The following is an 18,434-nucleotide window of genomic DNA, read 5'->3' on the forward strand; positions in this document are numbered from 1 at the left end:
TTTGTTTAACCACTGACCTGCCCATCTATCCATCTACCCAGTCTTCCATCCACCTACCCACACACATCCATCCATCCACTCACTCATCCATTCAACCTTCCAACTATCTACCCACCTGCCCTTCCCCCCACCCATTCACTCACCCATCCAACCAGCTAACTAGTCTGTCCTGGATATCTACTATGATAAAGCCCTTAGGAGATGTTGAAGAGGTGGGGGACAGGTGGTGACAAAAATATCTGATGTATTTGTTCATTGACCATCAGCTGAGACTCTAATACAGGTCAGACCGTGAGAACATTCACAGAGGTGAATCTTAGAAAGTCCCCCCCCCCCCCAAGGAGTGGGTAGAAGAAGCTTCCATCATAAAACTAACCAAGTACTTGGAGTCAAGATGATGGCACAGTGGGGTTGAGTGCAAGATTCGACACACCGTGCTGCCTGGGGTCCAGTGAGGGAGGCAGGTTTCAACAGCCACCACCAGCAGCTTACCCAAAGAAGCCGGGCTCTTGTCTGTTTAATGGACACCCATCCCCTGGCCAAACACCATTTTGTTTTATTACTAAAAGCACACAGAATGTGGTGAAGGGGCCTTAAACAGAAAGAACATTAATCCTATCACAGAAATCTCATGTGCAAAAGTATAGTACCGTTGGCTGGCTTTGGTAACCAGGCAGACTGCCCAAGGAAACCACTGTTCTGTTGGTTTCTCTCTCTTTCTCTGCCTTTCCCTCTTCTTCTCTCTCTCTCTTTCTTTCCCACTCACTTATGATTAATTTCTTCACCTTGGAAGAGGACGACCAACGTGCCTTTTAAGAGACAGAGAAAGCAAGAAGAAACAACCATGATGTGTGGATCACCTCCGGGGTTTCTGCAGGATCCATGTACCATCTGTGCTCTTCTTGACGGAATATCTGCCTCTTCGGACTAAAAAAGAAACCTTATCTTGCTACCTCAAGTGCTAGTTATATTTTTATCGTGCACATTAAAATCAAACACAGCTATTAAAATAAAGAGTGTGGGTCTGGGTCCCAGCTAAGACTGTCCCTACCCCACCTCTGGGGCGCTGTCACGGGACCTGCCACCTTGGCTGCTATCCTTGGGCCCTGCCTGGGGGCCCCGACCGGGGTGAGCCGACCTAAGGCCCCAGGCCAGCTGCCCCGTTCAAGGCTTGGCTTCATTTTTGTTACTGCAGAAATGTGCTTATTTTTTCATCAACAAGGAGGGTTAATGGAGGAGTCTTCCGAGGAACAAGTTTAAAAGAAAAAAAAAAAAGGAATGTTAAATGTAATTTTAACATTAATGTAAATGTTAACTGAGGGACAATGATATTGAGCTTATATGTAAGATCTCTTTTGAAAAACAAGTTTGAGGGGCGCCTGGGTGGCGCAGTCGGTTAGGCGTCCGACTTCAGCCAGGTCACGATCTCGCGGTCCCTGAGTTCGAGCCCCGTGTCGGGCTCTGGGCTGATGGCTCAGAGCCTGGAGCCTGTTTCCGATTCTGTGTCTCCCTCTCTCTCTGCCCCTCCCCCATTCATGCTCTGTCTCTCTCTGTCCCAGAAATGAATAAACGTTGAAAGAAAAAAAAAAAAATTTGAAAAACAAGTTTGAAAACCAGTGGAATAGCTTGATAAAGCTAGACACATGATGACGATGAACACCCGTAAATCACATATTTAGGGGTGTGTGTGTGTGTGTGTGTATGCTTAATTGACTGAGCCACTCAGGTGCCCCTGCCTGTGTGTGTGTGTGTGTATGAACATGTGAGTTCACCTGAGTGCATTTGCTTGGGTGCATATGAATGTGAGAATGTGAATTCCCAAAGATGGTAAGAGCTGCAAGAAGGCTCTGGAGCAGTGCCATTGGGACCCACCAACCCCTGTACCTCCTTCAAAGTTAATCACAGGTGTTGGAGGCAACTGGTGTCCAAATGTACCCTTCCGTAGCATCCTTGTGATAATTTAGCACCCATCGTGTCCAGCACCCTACACGCGTAAACCTCTGTCATCCCCACAAGCCCCTACAGTAGGCCCTATTATTTCCTGTAGGGTAATCTGAGGGGGCTCTGCTCAGCACTCCTCTTTATGGTTGAAGCACCGTCCTCCAGCTCCCAGGAATACTGGCGACTGAGGGTCCCAGCTGGGTCTCAGAGCCTATTTACAGGAAGCCCTACGTAAGGCACTGTCCCCATTTTACAGACAAACTGAGGTGCAAAGAGATTAGGTTCTTGCCCAGGTTTACCTGACTAGCAAGTGAAACCAAGATGTGAACTTAGGAAGTCTGTTTCCAGAGTCCGTGATCCTAAGCATTTTACACTATTGCCTCTTAAGAAGGCAAAGGTGGGCATGCCCCCGACCCCCACCAACCCTGTCCCTCCCACACCCCCTTCCACAATTTACAGTGCCCTGACCAGATTCCAGGCCTAGCAACTGAGTAATTTGCCAATTACTGTTTAAACAAGAGTTCTAGAAGGCTTCTATTCCATTGAGAAAGAAAAGGGGTGGGGAGGGTGTTGCAATTCCACGAGAAAATGGATCTTCCCAGCTGCCTCTGCCCCCTGACACAGGGCTAGCCTCACTCGGTGTCACATCCGAGCGTGTGTGAGTCTCCTCTGCTTCACAAGCGCACACAAGGGGAGCCGGCATCCATCAGTGTTTAAAGCTGTGTGTCTTGTCAGCTGAAGTTTATGTCAGCTGCCCTCTCCTGACGGCAGAAGGCTTCCCTCCTCCTTAGCAAGTGCACAGGCTAACGTACCTTGACACACACTGAGGGGGTATTCTGGCCTCATGCGGTGAGAAATGCACGTGGTATGTTACGGGGCTCTTCACATATGGTTTTCGCACAGGATCTGGGTCTATCTTTACCGGAGTATTTTCTCAACAGTGGGGATCGCTAATATTCAACTGTATTGTTTACTTTAAAAATGTTGCTTACTATATTCTCAACATTTTAAAATGTACATTTTTTTAAAAAAGTCTATTTATTTATTTTGAGAGAAAGGGAGAGAGTGTATGCCCATGAGTAAGGGAGGGGCAGAGAGAGAGACTGAGAGAGAGAGAGAGAGAGAGAGAGAGAGAATACCAAGCAGGCTCTTTGCTATCAGTGCCATGAGATTATGATCTGAGCCAAAACCAAGAGTCGGACGCCTAACTGGCTAGCCACCCAGGCGCCCCTAAGATGTACATTCTTTTTCTTTTAATGTTTACTTATTTTTGAGAGAGAGGGAGAGAGGCAGAGAGAGAGGGAGGCACAGAATCTGAAGCGGGTTCCAGGCTCTGAGCGGTCAGCACAGAACCCGACTTGGGCTCGAACCCCACTCAAACCATGGGATCATGACCTGAGCCGAAGTCGGATGCTTAACTGACTGAGCCACCCAGGTGCCCCTAAAATTGTACATTTTCAAGTTTCTGTGTGAAACTTTTGCTCAGCTAATTGCTATTTGGTTAGCAGTAGCTTGCCAATACCATATAAATTTCTCTCTAAACTTAGTTACCAAACTACTTATACAGTTCTTTACAATTTTCAATATAAATAATAAACAAATAAAATCAGCTTTATCATAACAAATAATAGCTTTAAAATGATGGCACCTAATGGGGAGTTAGTGTTCGATAGGTACAGAGCTGCAGTCCGGGAAGATGAGGAGTTCTGGAGACGGAAGGTGGTGACAGTTTGCACAATGCTGTGAATATGGTTCATATCACAGAACACTGCACTTACAAATGGTTAAAATGGTAAATTTACGTATATTTTATCACCATAAAAAAAGAAAGATGGGGCTAAAATGACAGAGAACCGCTGCTGCGGAAAAAGCTTTATAACGTGAGGGACCAAAGCAAATAGTTGTAAAAGAATTAAAAAAAAAAAAAAAAAGATCACAGCTGAGGGTGAAGTGTGGTGCTTGAGCTGGGCCTGTCTGAATGAAGTTACGGGTGACTTTGATTTTCTTTTTGGTGCTTGTCTGTACCATTTACATTTTCTTTCTGATCACATATTATTTTTGTAATCTGAAAAGGACACGTGTATGTTATTTTTAAATATGTGAATGAGAAGAAGGAGCACGGGGTTGTAAATACCCCCACTCCTCCAGTCAGGAAAGAAGTGAGTTAAATGTAAGGGGCTGCTTCCAGGACTGGCTGGCCAAACCAAGAGGCGCAGAACTTTCTCTCTGGGGGCGTGGGGGGTGGGGAGGGGTAGAAGAGGGGTGGCAGGGGCGCTGCCCACTAGAGATGAGGAGCCAGGGTCCTGGCTTCAGCCTTGCATTTTACTAGGGCCCCGTATTCCTCACCTGGAGGAGTGGGTCGTGAGAAATGCCGGTCTCCCTGCTTCCTTTCATCTCTGTCCTTCTCTGGCTGGGAACCTTTTGCCCCCTAATGGAAGATAGCTTGTATGGGTGTAGAATAATGGTTAACCGTGAGAGTTGGCCTGTGTCCTGTGTCCCACCACGGGTAAATCATTTAACCTCTGAGTTTTCTCACCTGCCAAACGCTGGTAACAACAGTCTCCATCCTGTGGGACTGCATTAGTTTGCTAGGACTGCCGTAACAAAATATCACAGCCGGGGCAGCCTAAACAATCAAAATTTAACGGCTCGTGGTTCTGGAGGCTAAAAGGCCAAGATCAAGGTAGCAGCAGGGCTGGTTCCTTCTGGGGGCTGTGGGGGAGAGTCAGTTCCATCACCTCTCTCTCCCACCTGCTGGCGTTTTGCTGGTGATCACTGGTGTCCTCAGCCTGTAGAAGCATCACCCGCTGTCTGCCTCCTTCTGCATGTGGTGGTCTCCCTGTGTGCATGTCGGTCCCCCACTTTCCCCTTTTCATGAGGACACTAGTTGTATGGGATCATGCCACTCCAGTAGGACCTCGTCTTAACTAATTACATCTAAATGACCCTATTTCCAAATAAGGTCGCATTCTGAGGTGCTCTGGGTGAGGAGTTCAAATACGGAGTTTTCGAGAGACACAATTCAAATGAGATAATGCATTTAAGAGCTTAGCATAGCACCCAGCATATAGGGAGCGTTCAAAACTACAGCCATTCCTATTATCATGACATTTATCATTATAGTAATTGTCCCTGTGATCACCTTGTCACTGGCTCCTTCTTTTGTCTGTTTCTCATAGAGACCTGGACAGCGTCTGTGCACAGGGCTTCCGTTGAAGCTCTCGTAAGACGGTACACTCCCCCACACTGCTTTTTCATAAGGAAATAGCTATTTTTTCCCTGACTTGAGGAAGTCAAACCTGCAAGCTTTGGAAGGCTAGGCATCAATTGAAACAAATTGCTAAACCACATTATTTTGATCTTTCAAATTTATCTGACAGCAGAAGGAGTAGGTTTCTTTCCTGTGCTGTACGTTATCTGCAGTCATTTGTAATTGTGTTTAAAGAAACAGGGGGAGGGCAGCCAAGCGGTGCTTAGGAACACAAGATTTGGAGACACCTGCATTTAGAATCAGAGGATCTAGGATGTGGTTCTGAGCTAGGCTCGCTGTGAACACTGTGGGAGCCCTGCAGAGCCTCTCTGCCGCGCTGAGCTACAATTTCCTCATGCATTCAATCAACAAACGCGTTTTAAGGACTAAGAGCCTGTACTATACAAGGCACCAGAAGTACAGAGAGAATTTTGGGCCCCAGTCCCAGGCAAGGGGCTCACAGGCTCCCCGTCCACTGGGAAGGGGCAGATGGACACATGAATAACCCAGTGCAGGAGGGGAGCCCGTGACGTCCTCCACTGTTAACCTGGGGAGAGTGGTTCCTGCTCCCCTCCCACACACCTCACAAGGTTGTTAGGACGGCGAATTCCTTGGGAACAAACCTTCCATATTACTCCTCCTGCCCGGCCCAGCTCTGGCTTATAGGAGGTGCTGGGAATGCTGGCTGAATTAACGGAACACCTAAATGGTGAAGAACATGGGCTTCTGAGCCAGCCGTATTCGGCAGCTTTGAATAAACTCTTGTCACTTGCTACCTGTAGGACGCCGGGTACAGCATTTATCTTTGCTCAACCTGTTTTTTAAAAAAATCTATGACATGGTCATTAATGATCTAAATCCCTCATTCATTAAACAATTATTTATCAGGCACCTACTATGTCCCAGGCACCCAGCTCTAAGTCTTAAAGGTGGCACGATCTGTGGGGGTTACCGTTGAGAGGCAGAATGAAGGGGTGGGAGCTGCGATTTTAAATAGGGTGTCGAGGAGGCGTCACTGACAAGGTGACACGTGGGCAGAGATGGGACATAGGTGAGAGAGCTGGATGCAGCTCACTGGGAGGAGGCTTTGGGACACTTGCAGTTACCCATCCCCCACCCGGTGGCTCTTTTGAGCATCACATTCAATAACGTGGGTACGGTACTTAGGATGCTGCCTGCAAAGCAGTAGGAGCTCATTAATTAATAGCTATTATTAGCATTATGTTAATAAATGTAATTGCACGGAGAAGCGAAGGAGATAGAGACTATGAGTGTACTCTGTGCACAGGGCAGTCACACACTGGTTATTATTATTATTATTATTATTATTATTATTATTATTATTGTAGTTGTTTATTACTGAGCCATGCTCCTGACCATCAGCGACCTGCCCTCCCGCCTCAGGCCCTAGGACTTGAGCTCTGGAGAGATGCCGATGGGAGAGACTGGGGAGGGGGGGTAGAGGGTGGGTTTCTCTCCTGCCTCAGGAAGGACGCAGTAGGGGCCCCCAGCCCAGCCCAACAATACATGCCGGGGAGATTTCCCCGACATGTGTGCAACGGTGATGCCAGCCATCACGGCAAGAATTTGGGGATCACTATTAGCAGATACAACAACTATAGATTCTGTTAATACTTCGCCTGTCAGTTCTGATTATTTATTGGGCCGAAAAAGCCTTTTTAGTTTGCAGAAGCCCGGAAGGCAGCAGAGTGGGAGAGTGTGACTCAATTTCTCAATCATGTGTGGATTCCACCCAACAAAGTGAACTCAAGTTTAGCAGTGGTTAAGAGCATCTACAGGTGTAAAGTGTTAGGTGCAGAGTGTGGCACCCGCAGCATGAAAAGCTGTGCTCCCTGCAAATATGGGAGCTGCTAATTCCTCCCAGGAGGCAAGTATGGCTCTTCCACAGGCTGACTGCGACAGGCAGGGGCAGGAGCCAAAAAATAAGGGAGAAGAGTCCAGAACCCTCTACCGGGTGTGAGGGAGGCGACGGGGGAGGGTGGCTGCTAAACTTAATGCTGAGATGACAATTAGGTTACAGTAAAAATTCCATGTTGAAAATGCTTCAATTTCCCATAAGGATACATGGGTGTCTTCATCTGCTCCAGAAGCAGAGCCCGGGACAGGGAATCGTGTGCAAGTGGGTTTTTAAAGACGTGTGCTCAGGAGGAACTTGTGAGGGAGACCGGAGGCAGAATAGGCCAAGCTGGGTGGTTTCAGGTGAGGGCCAGCCTCAGCCTAATCCTGCAGGGAATTGTGGAGTGTGAATGGCACTAGTGTGGCTCCACCACACTGGCCAGTCGTGGCTGCAGGCCGCTGGGCTAGGGTGTAAGTCACCTTACAGGCTGGGAGGCTCCAATCGCCAGAGGTGTGAACCATCAGCAGGGACACCTGCACAGCTGGGGGCTGGGCAGACCTGGCCACAGCCCTAAAAGAGATCCCAGGAGATCTGGCTGGAACACCAACAGCATTTGCTGTAGTTTTCGTGTGTAATGCTGAGTGGTAGTTCCTGGGGTCATGGGAGTGTGAGCCAGACTAAAGGGAGGAACAGAAAGGCAGAGGGGTCTGTGAGCAAAAGCTTTCTGCCTTTAAGGTGTCAAATTCCCCGAGTGAATGGCAGCAGGTAGAAAGCTTGAAAGTGTTCTTGCTGACAGAGTTTACTCCACTCTGCTTTGATATTAAACCACTACAACCTTAATACAAGTTAATCGGTTTATTATTGAGATAATTAAGTGAGATAGTATAGGTGAAACAGACTGGCACTTAGTAGGTACAGAATGATTGTTTTGCTGGACTTGATTCTGAATATTGCTTGAATAGAGCCACATAAACTTTGTTCTTTGAAAAGTCACCATCGTGATATCAATAGTAATAATAACAGTAATGATGATGCAGTTTGGGGGAGCTAAACGCCATCATTACTTATCATATCAACTCTATGAAGTAGGTTCTATTTCCCTCCACAGATGAGGAAACTGAGGTATAAAGAGGTAACTAATTTCCCTGAGGTCACACAGTTCTAAGTAATGGACTGTGATCTTTTGTCTGACTTTACAAATTTGCATTTCCTGTTGTAGTTCATCACTGCCATGCCCCAGGCAATGATTCATTTTATCTGAGTTTAAGGGGTGGGCCTGTTAAGTTTATGTATAGTGTAATTCTCCCAGAACTCCCAGACTCTGGGATGGGGTGTAGACAGGTGGGGGGCAGAGGAAGTTCTGGGAGGGTTGGCTGTTGCTCCTGGAAACAACCAAGAAAGGCTCATGAAAGGGAGGCCTTAAATAGGAAAGCCTGAGTGGCCTTGGGAGCTAGCATGCTGAGGTCACTGGGACAAGCCCCATTTTTTAGGACGCGCAGCAGACACATCACAGTTGGACTGCTGCAGAGCTTCTGACAAGCTCCTACTGATAGCCTCGAGTACAAAATCGAGAAACAGGCAGAATCATGATAGTCCAGGGGATGGAGTCATGACTGGTGGAATGACCAGTCCCAGAAGAGGGCAAATCCTGGATTGGTAGAGTTTTCTCTACTTCTGGATGGGCTTCCTAGTGCTCTGTTTCTTAACTCATTCAAATTCAACAACCTTAAATGATGATACCACATTTAAATCACAAATGGGTGGCTGGTGCAAAGCCTCTAGGTTAACTTGTCTTAGAGAGTAAAACCAGGAGTCCAAAAGATCAGACGGCAGGAGAGATGGGCCAATTCTAGCATGATGATGTTTAATTTGTGTGTGTGTGTGTGTGTGTGTGTGGTATGAAGTTTCCTATCCTGGTGAAAAATCGACTGCACAACTTCAGCACCACAGTAGGGCGAGGCAGCAGTGTGTGTGACAGAAAGAGCCCACACTCCCCCAGGACGAGGATCTCACTGATTTCCCCTAACTACCTGTTCCAAGTACCTGCAGTCGCTGAATTCCAACCAATAATCCGAGTGTACTCTATAATGCCCTCTTCTCAGGTAGAATGTTGGCAGGGGGAGCACAGGGGCAGTATTTGAGTCTTAGTGGAGATACTTTTATTTCACAAGTCTTGCATAAAGACTTGAAGTTCAAGGGACACACCAGCAAAGGCTGGATTCCTGTTCACCAGCAACAAAAGCAAATCAATCAATAAACTCTGCAAATCGCTATCTGCTGCTCTTCAGCACTTCCTTGGTGAGATCAATTAGAGATAATAGCCATTAGAGGTGACAGGCCCGAACCTGAGGCTGCCCATCTCTTCCCAACAGATGTTATGCCCAGACCTGCAGCTGGTTGAGAGAGGCTGAGCAGAGGATGAAGAATGGGGCCATTATTGGAGGAACTTTGGATCGTTTCTACATTAGGGCCTTCCACGGGGAGTGAGGAGGCAATCACAGGAAATTGTTTAGAAAGAATGGGCCCTCTTCTCAAAATCAAAGACATTCCCCCCAGGAGCTTCTTTCAATTTCTCTATGTCCAAATGCTCTTGGAAGCCTCATAGTCCCCATGCAAACCTGGGGTGTATACCCTCAGTAACTTTCCAGGAAAAGTTGTACATGTACTGTATTTTCATAATAGGGTATAATGAGGTTACATTAATTTAGCCTCCATCCTAGGCACTACAAAGTAAACACAGTGTCATTTTAAGAGACAAATCAGAAAAACATTTACTACAGGGGGTCTACTGCTCATTAGAGCCATCATATCTTACTGTGATGTGCCCAAAGGATTTGTCCATTTGAGATCTGGTATGTCATCCTTGTTTTAAAATATTTTTTTTTTCAACGTTTTATTTATTTTTGGGACAGAGAGAGACAGGGCATGAACGGGGGAGGGGCAGAGAGAGAGGGAGACACAGAATCGGAAACAGGCTCCAGGCTCTGAGCCATCAGCCCAAAGCCTGACGCGGGGCTCGAACTCACAGACCGCGAGATCGTGACCTGGCTGAAGTCGGACGCTCAACCGACTGCGCCACCCAGGCGCCCCTGTCATCCTTGTTTTAAAAGACTGGAAACTGTAAAGAATTAAGAAGTGATCACCCAAAGCAAATTAAGGCTTTGGTTATTACCTGAATACTTAGCACATGTTACCAAGCATGGTTTTTTCTTTTTTAAAGTTTATTTCTTTATTTTGAGAGAGAGAAAGTGCAAGTGGGGAAGGGAAAAGATAGAGAGGGAGAGAGAGAGAATTCCAAACAGGCTCCACTCCACATTGCCAATGCAGAGCCTGATTCAGGGTTGAACCCACAAACCATGAGATCATGACCTAAGCTGAAGTCGGATGCTTAACTGACTGAGCCACCCAGGCCCTCCCCCAAGCATGTTTTGAAGGGTTATGGATATGAGCTGGTTAATGAATTTAGTGCATCTTTGGTAGAAAACCCTAATTAGAGGAGTTGTTAAGTCACAACATATCACCATCAGAGCTGGGCATAGAGGAGCCTGGAATTGTATCCTCACTACCCAACACATGGCACAGGGTGAGAGCGCATGGCATGGGTGCCTTGCAATTATCCACACGTGGAACTTCACTTACTGAACTGCAGGAAGACCGAGGACAGCTTCCTGGTCTTTACTGCCGTAAGCAGAATGGAATCCTCCCTCCAAGGGCCTTGGGCAGACCTTGGATAGTGACCAGCAATTTATTCATCTACTTGTCTATATCCCCCACTGGGCAGGGAGTTTTTGAGGGACAGACCACACATTATTCCTTTCTATGCTTCCAGCTCCCAGCCCAGGGGCTACTAAAGGAATGAGTAAATGTAGGAACAAATACATCTCTGACAGATTTAAAATACCCTAGGCAATTCTCAGCGTTACTATTTGACAATCACTGGGACTTCTTGTTAATAATGTGAACTCCTTGGCCCTACCACAAAGCCATTGGATCAGAAGTTGTGGGTGGGGCTGGGAAATCTGAATTTTTAACGAAGCTCCATGGGGGATTGTCATACATACAGAAGTTTAGGAATGTTGCCCTAGACCAAACCTGCTGAGCTGGGATTCTCAGAATGCTCTGGGCTTTTGATACCTTGAACGGCCAATTCTAGCCTGAGTTTCTGTTCAGGCAGAAGAGGGGTTTCCATGTGGGGAAGCATTCTGAGATCTGCAGGCCATAGAAAGGTAAGAGGCAATAACAGGGCCAAAAATCGGATCAGTGCCCTCGGAATCAGAGGCAGGCAGGACCTCCACCAGGCTATCGGTGTGCAGGTGGGGACACGGAATCCTATTTTCCAGGGTTCCCCAAGAAGGGTGGTGGGGAGGAGAGCCCCTGAGAAGACGAAACAAAGCTGGACCCCAAGCTAAAGCCAGAGTCCTGATCTAGGATTCATGGAAGAAGTCTGTGCTTTAACACACCAACGAGGAACCACAGGCCTGGCTCCCAGACGAGAGTGTGCACACTGCATCAATTGAAATTGAGTCACGGATATAATTAATTTAATGTGTTTAAACGATTTTCCGTACAGTAAACATGCTGAATGAGGGTGACCCAGAATAAAGTGCTTGCCTGAGAGTGGAAAAATGGACACCATGTGTGCTCTATAATGAAAACTCTTGAGCAAATAGAAAATGCTTCAATTTATTTCCACCTCCCATTCCTTTCCTTTCTAACTCTTTGTTTATGGCTGAACTTGGCCTTCTGTGGTCTCCTTGGACCGCAGAGACACTTTTTCTTTTGTCAGAAGGTGTCCTTTCTTCTCTGATCAGAAGACAATTTTAATGAAACCTGTCTACAGCCCAGTGAGAAGCACATACTAATATGTGACAAAAGGGATTGGGAGGAAGGGGGAAAAAAAAGGGCAGAACCGTTTCACGACTCAATCCCTTTCTCCAGTAAAGGGGGACGTGCATGATGAGAAGGGAGGTGCCACCAGGTGTGGCTGGGACAACGCCATCTGAGCAACCATCCTGGCTCTGCCAAGCTATCCCTCCATGTGACTTTGAAAGCTCCCTCTCTGGAATTCAAATACTCATCTACAACATGAGGGGGTTGAATTCGATGATTTTAAAGAGCGCTGTCAGTCCAAGGGGCACCTGAGTGGCTCAGTCGGTTGAGCACCCAACTCTCGATTTCGGCTCAGGTCATGATCTCACGGTTTGTGAGATTGAGCCCCGCATCAGGCTCCACGCTATGTGTGGAGCCTGCTTGGGATTCTCTCTTTCTCTCTTTGCCCCTGCCCTCTCTAAAATTAAGAGAAAAAAAAAAAAAGATAAAATAAGAATGCTTTCAGTCCTGATATCCACTGAGTTATGAATCACAAACCGGAGCAGGCATAAATATGTGTCGAGGAATTTCTCATTAAAAAGAACCTCATTTTCAAACCGTTTCAAGTGTTCAGATAGTCTTACCGAATTGCTCATTAAGCAGGGATTATGTATTGTTTGGCTCCGATGAAAGGGAGCACTTGGAAATAGTTATAAATGATCTCCCACTGAGATACATCACGCATCTGGTCAAAACGCCAAGTTCCAGGATGAGGAGGGACGCAGAATGCTTCCTAGATCCTGTAGCTCTCTATCCAGCCGGTTTGGCCAAAGAGACTATGGATTCCCTCTATTACATAAGAAACAAATGGTGGCAGGATGATCTGAAGCAGTGGGCCCACATTTTGTGACAGCTCTGCCACCGTGGTGGGAACAGGTGAGTGCCACCCTCTCTAAGGCTCAGTCTGCGTTTCCACCAGCAGAGGGAGGACCTCTGGGGTGGGGCCATTCTGTGGGGGTGGGGATGGCTCAGGGGCTTCGAGAAGGGAGGCTGAACAGGCAGGGTCCTGGGCTCCTTCTCCTTTCAACTGAGGTGCTTCTCTCCAGTCTGTATTACATACCAGCACCACGTAAGACTGATTGTACAAGAGGTTCTGAGGATAAAAACATTTTTTTTTGAAACCAAATATTTGAAAGCTGTTCAAGCTTAACGTCTGAATCCAGGATGCACTATAAACACAGGCACTGCCCATAGTTATTCAGAGCCCTTACTCTGAACTGTGGGAGCAGAGGCCAAGGGCTGTCAGGTCAAGGGTGGCTCTACTCCGGAATCCTCCTTTTCAGCAAGTCTCAGCAGCTGCCCACCGCCCAGAGCAGCGGCGCTCAAACTCCAGCGCGTTAGCGTCACTGCGGGGTCTGTTAAACCGCAGCGGCCGGGCCCCTGCCCGAGACTCTGGTTCAGCGGGTCCAGGGTTGGGCTCAAGAAGGTGCATTTCCAACCAGCTCCTAGGGGACACCAGTGCTGCTGGCCAAGATGCACTTTGACAATCACTGGAGTATAAGATAAAAGCCAGCGTCCTTAGCTTGTTCCTTCAGAAGTGCCCCAACTTACCTTCCCAGCCTCGTCCTCCTCCTTTCCAATTATCCCAACAAAGTGATTGTCCCTGCACACACTCACACATATCTCCCTCGCTCATACGCTCCATCTGGCCAGACTGCCAGCCCCCTCTCTCTGCATGTCTAAGGCGTGGCACCGAAGCTACCTCCTCCAAAATGTTCCCTGAAGTTTTCATCGACAGTCACAGAAACCCCTCTGGGCTCATATAGTTTGTCCCGTGATGCTGAGCCCTTTTAATTCATATTATCATCTGTGTCCAGCTCTCGCCCCTGCATTTGGACCGCGGGCTCCAGGACAGAGAGCCCATCTTATTTACCTCAGCATTCACACCATCGTCTACGCCCTCAGCACCTGCACAGGCCCTGCCTACCAGACCAACAGGCAGCAAGCCCGAGAACACACACAAAGGAATATGAACATTTAAGAAATATACCAATCAGCTCATCTTGTCCACTCTTCTTAATATCCCAAGATAGAGACAGATTCTCTAAATGGCTCTTTAAATTAGAACACAAGATAGGATTTTAGCCATTTCAATCTATTCTTTAGGCAAATTTTCCTTCTTTTCTGAGAGCAGAGTCAGTGACAAATACATCATCATGAGGCATTAACTAAGTGCCACTTACGGCCATTACCAGAAGGTAGCATAATACAGCAGTTAAGAGCTAGACCTAGGTTCAAATCCCAGCTCTACCTCTGATTAGCTGTAGAGCTTAAGTGCTCTGAGCTCCAGCCTCCTCACCTTTAATCGGGATAACAACAGCATCTACCTCCTCTGGATGGAATATAGATGCAACGGGCTCATTATTAACACTAACAATTCTAGCATTTACTGAGAGCCTACCATGTGCCTAGCATTAGGCATACATTTATTATTGCATCTAACCTACATGAAGTGCTTAGCAAAGTAGTACATAATAAGCATTAAAGAAATGTTAGCAATTATTATCATTGCTTATTTTCACAACTTCTATGCAGGACACAAATTATTATCCCCATCTTCCAGATGAGAAACTTGAGGCTCAGAGCAAGTAGCTTGCTTAACAAATACTAGCAGATTTTACTTTGTAATGGTTCATCTTTTTACCTACCTCGTGAGGTAAGTATTATTTCTATTTTGGAAATGAAAGCTCTATGGTTTGGAGCAGGTAACTTGAAAGACCCAGGATTTGAACCTGACTTTGGGTCTGGAGCTCTTGCGGTCCCCAGCCCCCACCTGGTGAATTGCAACTGCTCTGCTTGCAGTCAACTCACTATGCCCTTTGTAATCCACGAATTACAGAGAAGCATTTTCCCAGCGTGTCAGAGAGCGTCACCAAACCTGTCCCTCATTTTAGCAGCCCTGCAATCCTACGACCCACAAGAAGTTGTTTATGTGATCAGAGAAAATGGACCTCCTATCCAAGGGCATGCGACGCAGCAGCCCCGCTCGCCTCGTACATCTCCAAGGGGCACCAAGGAAAGCAGAGTCTGGAGTGTAGGACTGACCGTGACCCCGAAGAAGTTGGTCTCATTCATGGCATTGAGGATGATCCTGCCCAGTGTGTGGTCTGTGTAGTTGAAATCCTGGATCCGCTGGTGCCGGCTGCTGGCATGCAGCGTCTCCATGGCCCTCTGCAGCGTCTTGGCGATGACCCAGATGCCGTCATAGGCGTACCCGTGGAACTTGCTGGGCCCCACGCCTGACCGCTTGTTGTTGTACTCTCTCTCATACTGCTGTGGAGTCTGTAAAAAACAGGGGGGCAGGGGGGATGCCAGGTTACAGCCGGCAGGGACTTTAGACACGTGGTGTCGAGAACCGACCCTCTCCAATGCTCACTGTGAGCCAGGTGCGGTGCCAGGCTCTTTATGTGCATTATCTCATGAAATCCCCACAATGACCTCATACAGCATATGAGTTATGGGAAGTGGACTTGTCCGGGACCACATGGCTAGTGAGTGACAAGGCTGAGACTTGAACCCTGGCTGTCTAGCAAGGCTAGGGTGAAGGAATAGCACACCCACACCAGACCTCCCTGTGATGTTTGGAGGGCCGAGCGTTAGTACCGGTGCAGGACCACATTCCATATGTCTAAATATTTAAGTTACAGACAAGCAAATAAACTGTCCAATAAAATAGTTTCTATCTCCCCATAATAAATATACCTTCCTAATGATATGGAAGGCCAAGTTTGAATTCAGAATTCTGGGGCTCCTCAGAGCTTCAGGCTGGATACAGAGGCAGGCAGAGGGGGAGCTGGCTTTGCTCTGGGGCCCATCCCTATAGCCAAGCCCAGCTTGGTCCATACCTTCTCCCCTTCAGGCATCAGAGCCTCCTGACCACCCTGGAGATGCAACCCAACCTCAAGAGGGTTGACCTGGGCCAGAGGCTTCCTGGCCCTGGAAGGGGCTCCAGCTGTTTGGGCAGGGAATTCAGAGCCGAGGAGGTGGTGCCAGAGGAAGGGGGTGTAGGTCTGCAGCGGGCAAGGCGTGTCCCAGTGGCCTTGTGGATTCTGAGCCCCAATGGTAACCAAGTGAGTCCCCACCCTGAGCTGGTCCCAGGTGTTCTGATGTAAGGGCGGCTCTGACCCTATATTATGCTGCTCTTTCCTCTTCTGCAATACAGCAAGGCCTGTGAATAATTCAGCATTTTTTAAAAATTAAAAAAATTTTTTAAACTGAACTAAATTTCATAAAAGAATTTCACTGGTGATATTAACATTCCGATTGTGGCCGCAAAGTAATGAGAACCTTTTTACTTCAGTTCCTGAGGCTCACACATCCAAACGGATGCCACCCCAGGGGAACACGTCACCCTCAGCCTTTCCATGGGCTTCTCAAGTCACTTCTGAACTCCTCTGCCAGAAAGGTCAGCGGAGCCAATGGCTTAGCCTTTGGAGAAACCCTCTTTGGGGACAAACCACACACAGAAACCACTGACTCGTTGTCAGTTTATACTGGGAAGGGCTCTTGGAGATGGTCACACATGCTCCCTCCACCTGTGGCCTGAGGCAAAGAGAGGTCCAGAGGCTTGCCCAAGGTCACACAGCTTGTGTGTGTGTGTGTGGGGGGGGGGGGGGGTGGGTGCGTAGCTGGAATGATCCCATTCCATGTCTACTACTTCTTTCATTTTTAACTTTTGAGGACATTATTGCTTTTTGAAAACTACCGCAAGTTGTTTGGGGCCAGGTCCAGTGCTGAATGAGGGTGGTGACTGAGGGCTACATCTCATGGCTTGAGCCCGAGTGAGTCTCTTGCCCTCGGCTCAACGCGTTAGCAGAACAGGGTCGCACACATTTGCCTGGGGACAGCCGAGTGTCTCCGATCAGGGACCCCGTGGGCGAGGAATTCTGCCTGACCAAACGGGAATGCTGGTGTCCCGGCAATGACTCCCCCTCCTTCTTTTTTGCTTCCATTGGATGATGCAGGTCTTATCCCTGTTTACAGTTCTCCTTGGAAATGCATCATGTCCAGCCATCACATTTGTTCACCACTCAAAACACAGGGCAGAAACTCCTCAAATCCGAGGGTTCTTCAAGGAGGCAGCGCTGTCGCTGTCCAGCTTAGGGCCCTTAGCCCCTCCTCACTGCCCCTCACACCCTCCACCCTCACGCACTCCGTGGGGCTGGCTTCGGCATTTCACTCCTGCTGGGGGAGCATGCGGGGCTGTTACGAGGTGCACACTCTCCTAGTCCTCCTGGGTCCTCGGATCACATCAAGTCTGTTTGCACCTCAGGCTTTTGCAGTAGCTGTTTCCTCTGCTAGAAAGTCTCCCTAGCTCTTTGCATGATATTCTCTGCATTCAAATGTCAACGCTCCTCACTTCTCAGGGATGGCTTCCCTGACCCACCCTTCCTAAAGCTTCCTCACTCCAGGCATTCTCTAGCCACTGGTTTTTCTTCTTTATTGCACTTTTCACGTCCTGCAACGTTCCTACTTCTGTGTTTATTTGCATATTATCTGTTGTTCCAGCTCTCCCTCCTCCTCCTCCTCCCGCCCCCACAACTAGAATTAAGCTCCATGGGGTCAGGATGTTATCTGTCTTGATCACTGAGGTATCCCCAGAACCCAAAGCAATACCTACAGAGATCTTTTCCAAGCCTCAATTTTTCCATCTGAGAAATGAAGAGGTTGGATCAGATGATCTAGAAGTTTCCTCTTGGCAACATAGGTAAAAGCCTGGCACAGTGGTAATGACAGAGGATTTGGAAGTAGGCAGGCCTACCCTCCAGCCCTGGCTCTGTGGTTTGCTAACTGTGACCTGTGGTGTGGTCCTATCTCCTCCAGGTCTCTGTGTCCTCTCTTGCTGGTTGGCCATGAGGGTTCAGTGACATGAAGCACACAAAGCCAGCCCAGTGTCCAGGACATGGAAGGTGCCCCACAAATGCCACCCACTGTTACTAATAGTAAAGGAGTCTTGCCCAACCTGGCCTTCCAGTATGCCTGGCGCAGCTGCTAACCCAGGATGCCCTAAAGAGCCAAGGATCTGCCCACATCTGTGCTGACAGGGGTCAACAGTCCTCCAGAATGTGCACGTGCTACCTTACTTCCTTTTTTAAAATTTAAATACAAGTTAGTTAACATAGAGTGTAATAATGATTTCAGGAGTAGCATTTAATGATCCGTCACTTACATATAACACTCAGTGCTCATTCCAACAAGTGCTCCCATTTAATACCCATCACCCATCTAGCCCATTCCCCTCCCCCACCTCCCTCCATCATCCCTCAGTTTATTCTCTGTATTTCAGCATCGCTTATGGTTTGTCTCCCTCTGTTTTCATCTTATTTTTGCTTCCTTTCCCTTATGTTCATCTGTTTTGTTTCTTAAATTCCACATATGCGTGAAATCATATTATTTGTCTTTCTCTGACTGACTTATTTCACTTAGCATAATACACTCTAGTTCCATTCACTTTGTTGCAAATGGCAAGATTTCATTCTTTTTGATCGCTGAGTAGTATTCCATTGTATGTATATA

At 47.6% G+C, this 18,434-nt stretch overlaps 1 protein-coding gene across 1 annotated transcript in view; it reads right to left on the bottom strand.

The window, feature by feature from the left end:
• Positions 1 to 18,434, bottom strand: part of GABBR2 (gamma-aminobutyric acid type B receptor subunit 2) — a 352,176-nt gene that overhangs the window by 124,072 nt on the left and 209,670 nt on the right. Inside the window, exon 7 of the mRNA XM_045470233.1 lies at positions 14,964 to 15,200. Within this exon, the coding sequence (XP_045326189.1) occupies positions 14,964 to 15,200 (237 nt within the window). The remainder of the gene's footprint in view (positions 1 to 14,963; positions 15,201 to 18,434) is intronic.

The sequence above is a fragment of the Leopardus geoffroyi genome, chromosome D4 (genome assembly GCF_018350155.1).
Source record: "Leopardus geoffroyi isolate Oge1 chromosome D4, O.geoffroyi_Oge1_pat1.0, whole genome shotgun sequence".
Lineage (NCBI taxonomy): Eukaryota > Metazoa > Chordata > Mammalia > Carnivora > Felidae > Leopardus > Leopardus geoffroyi.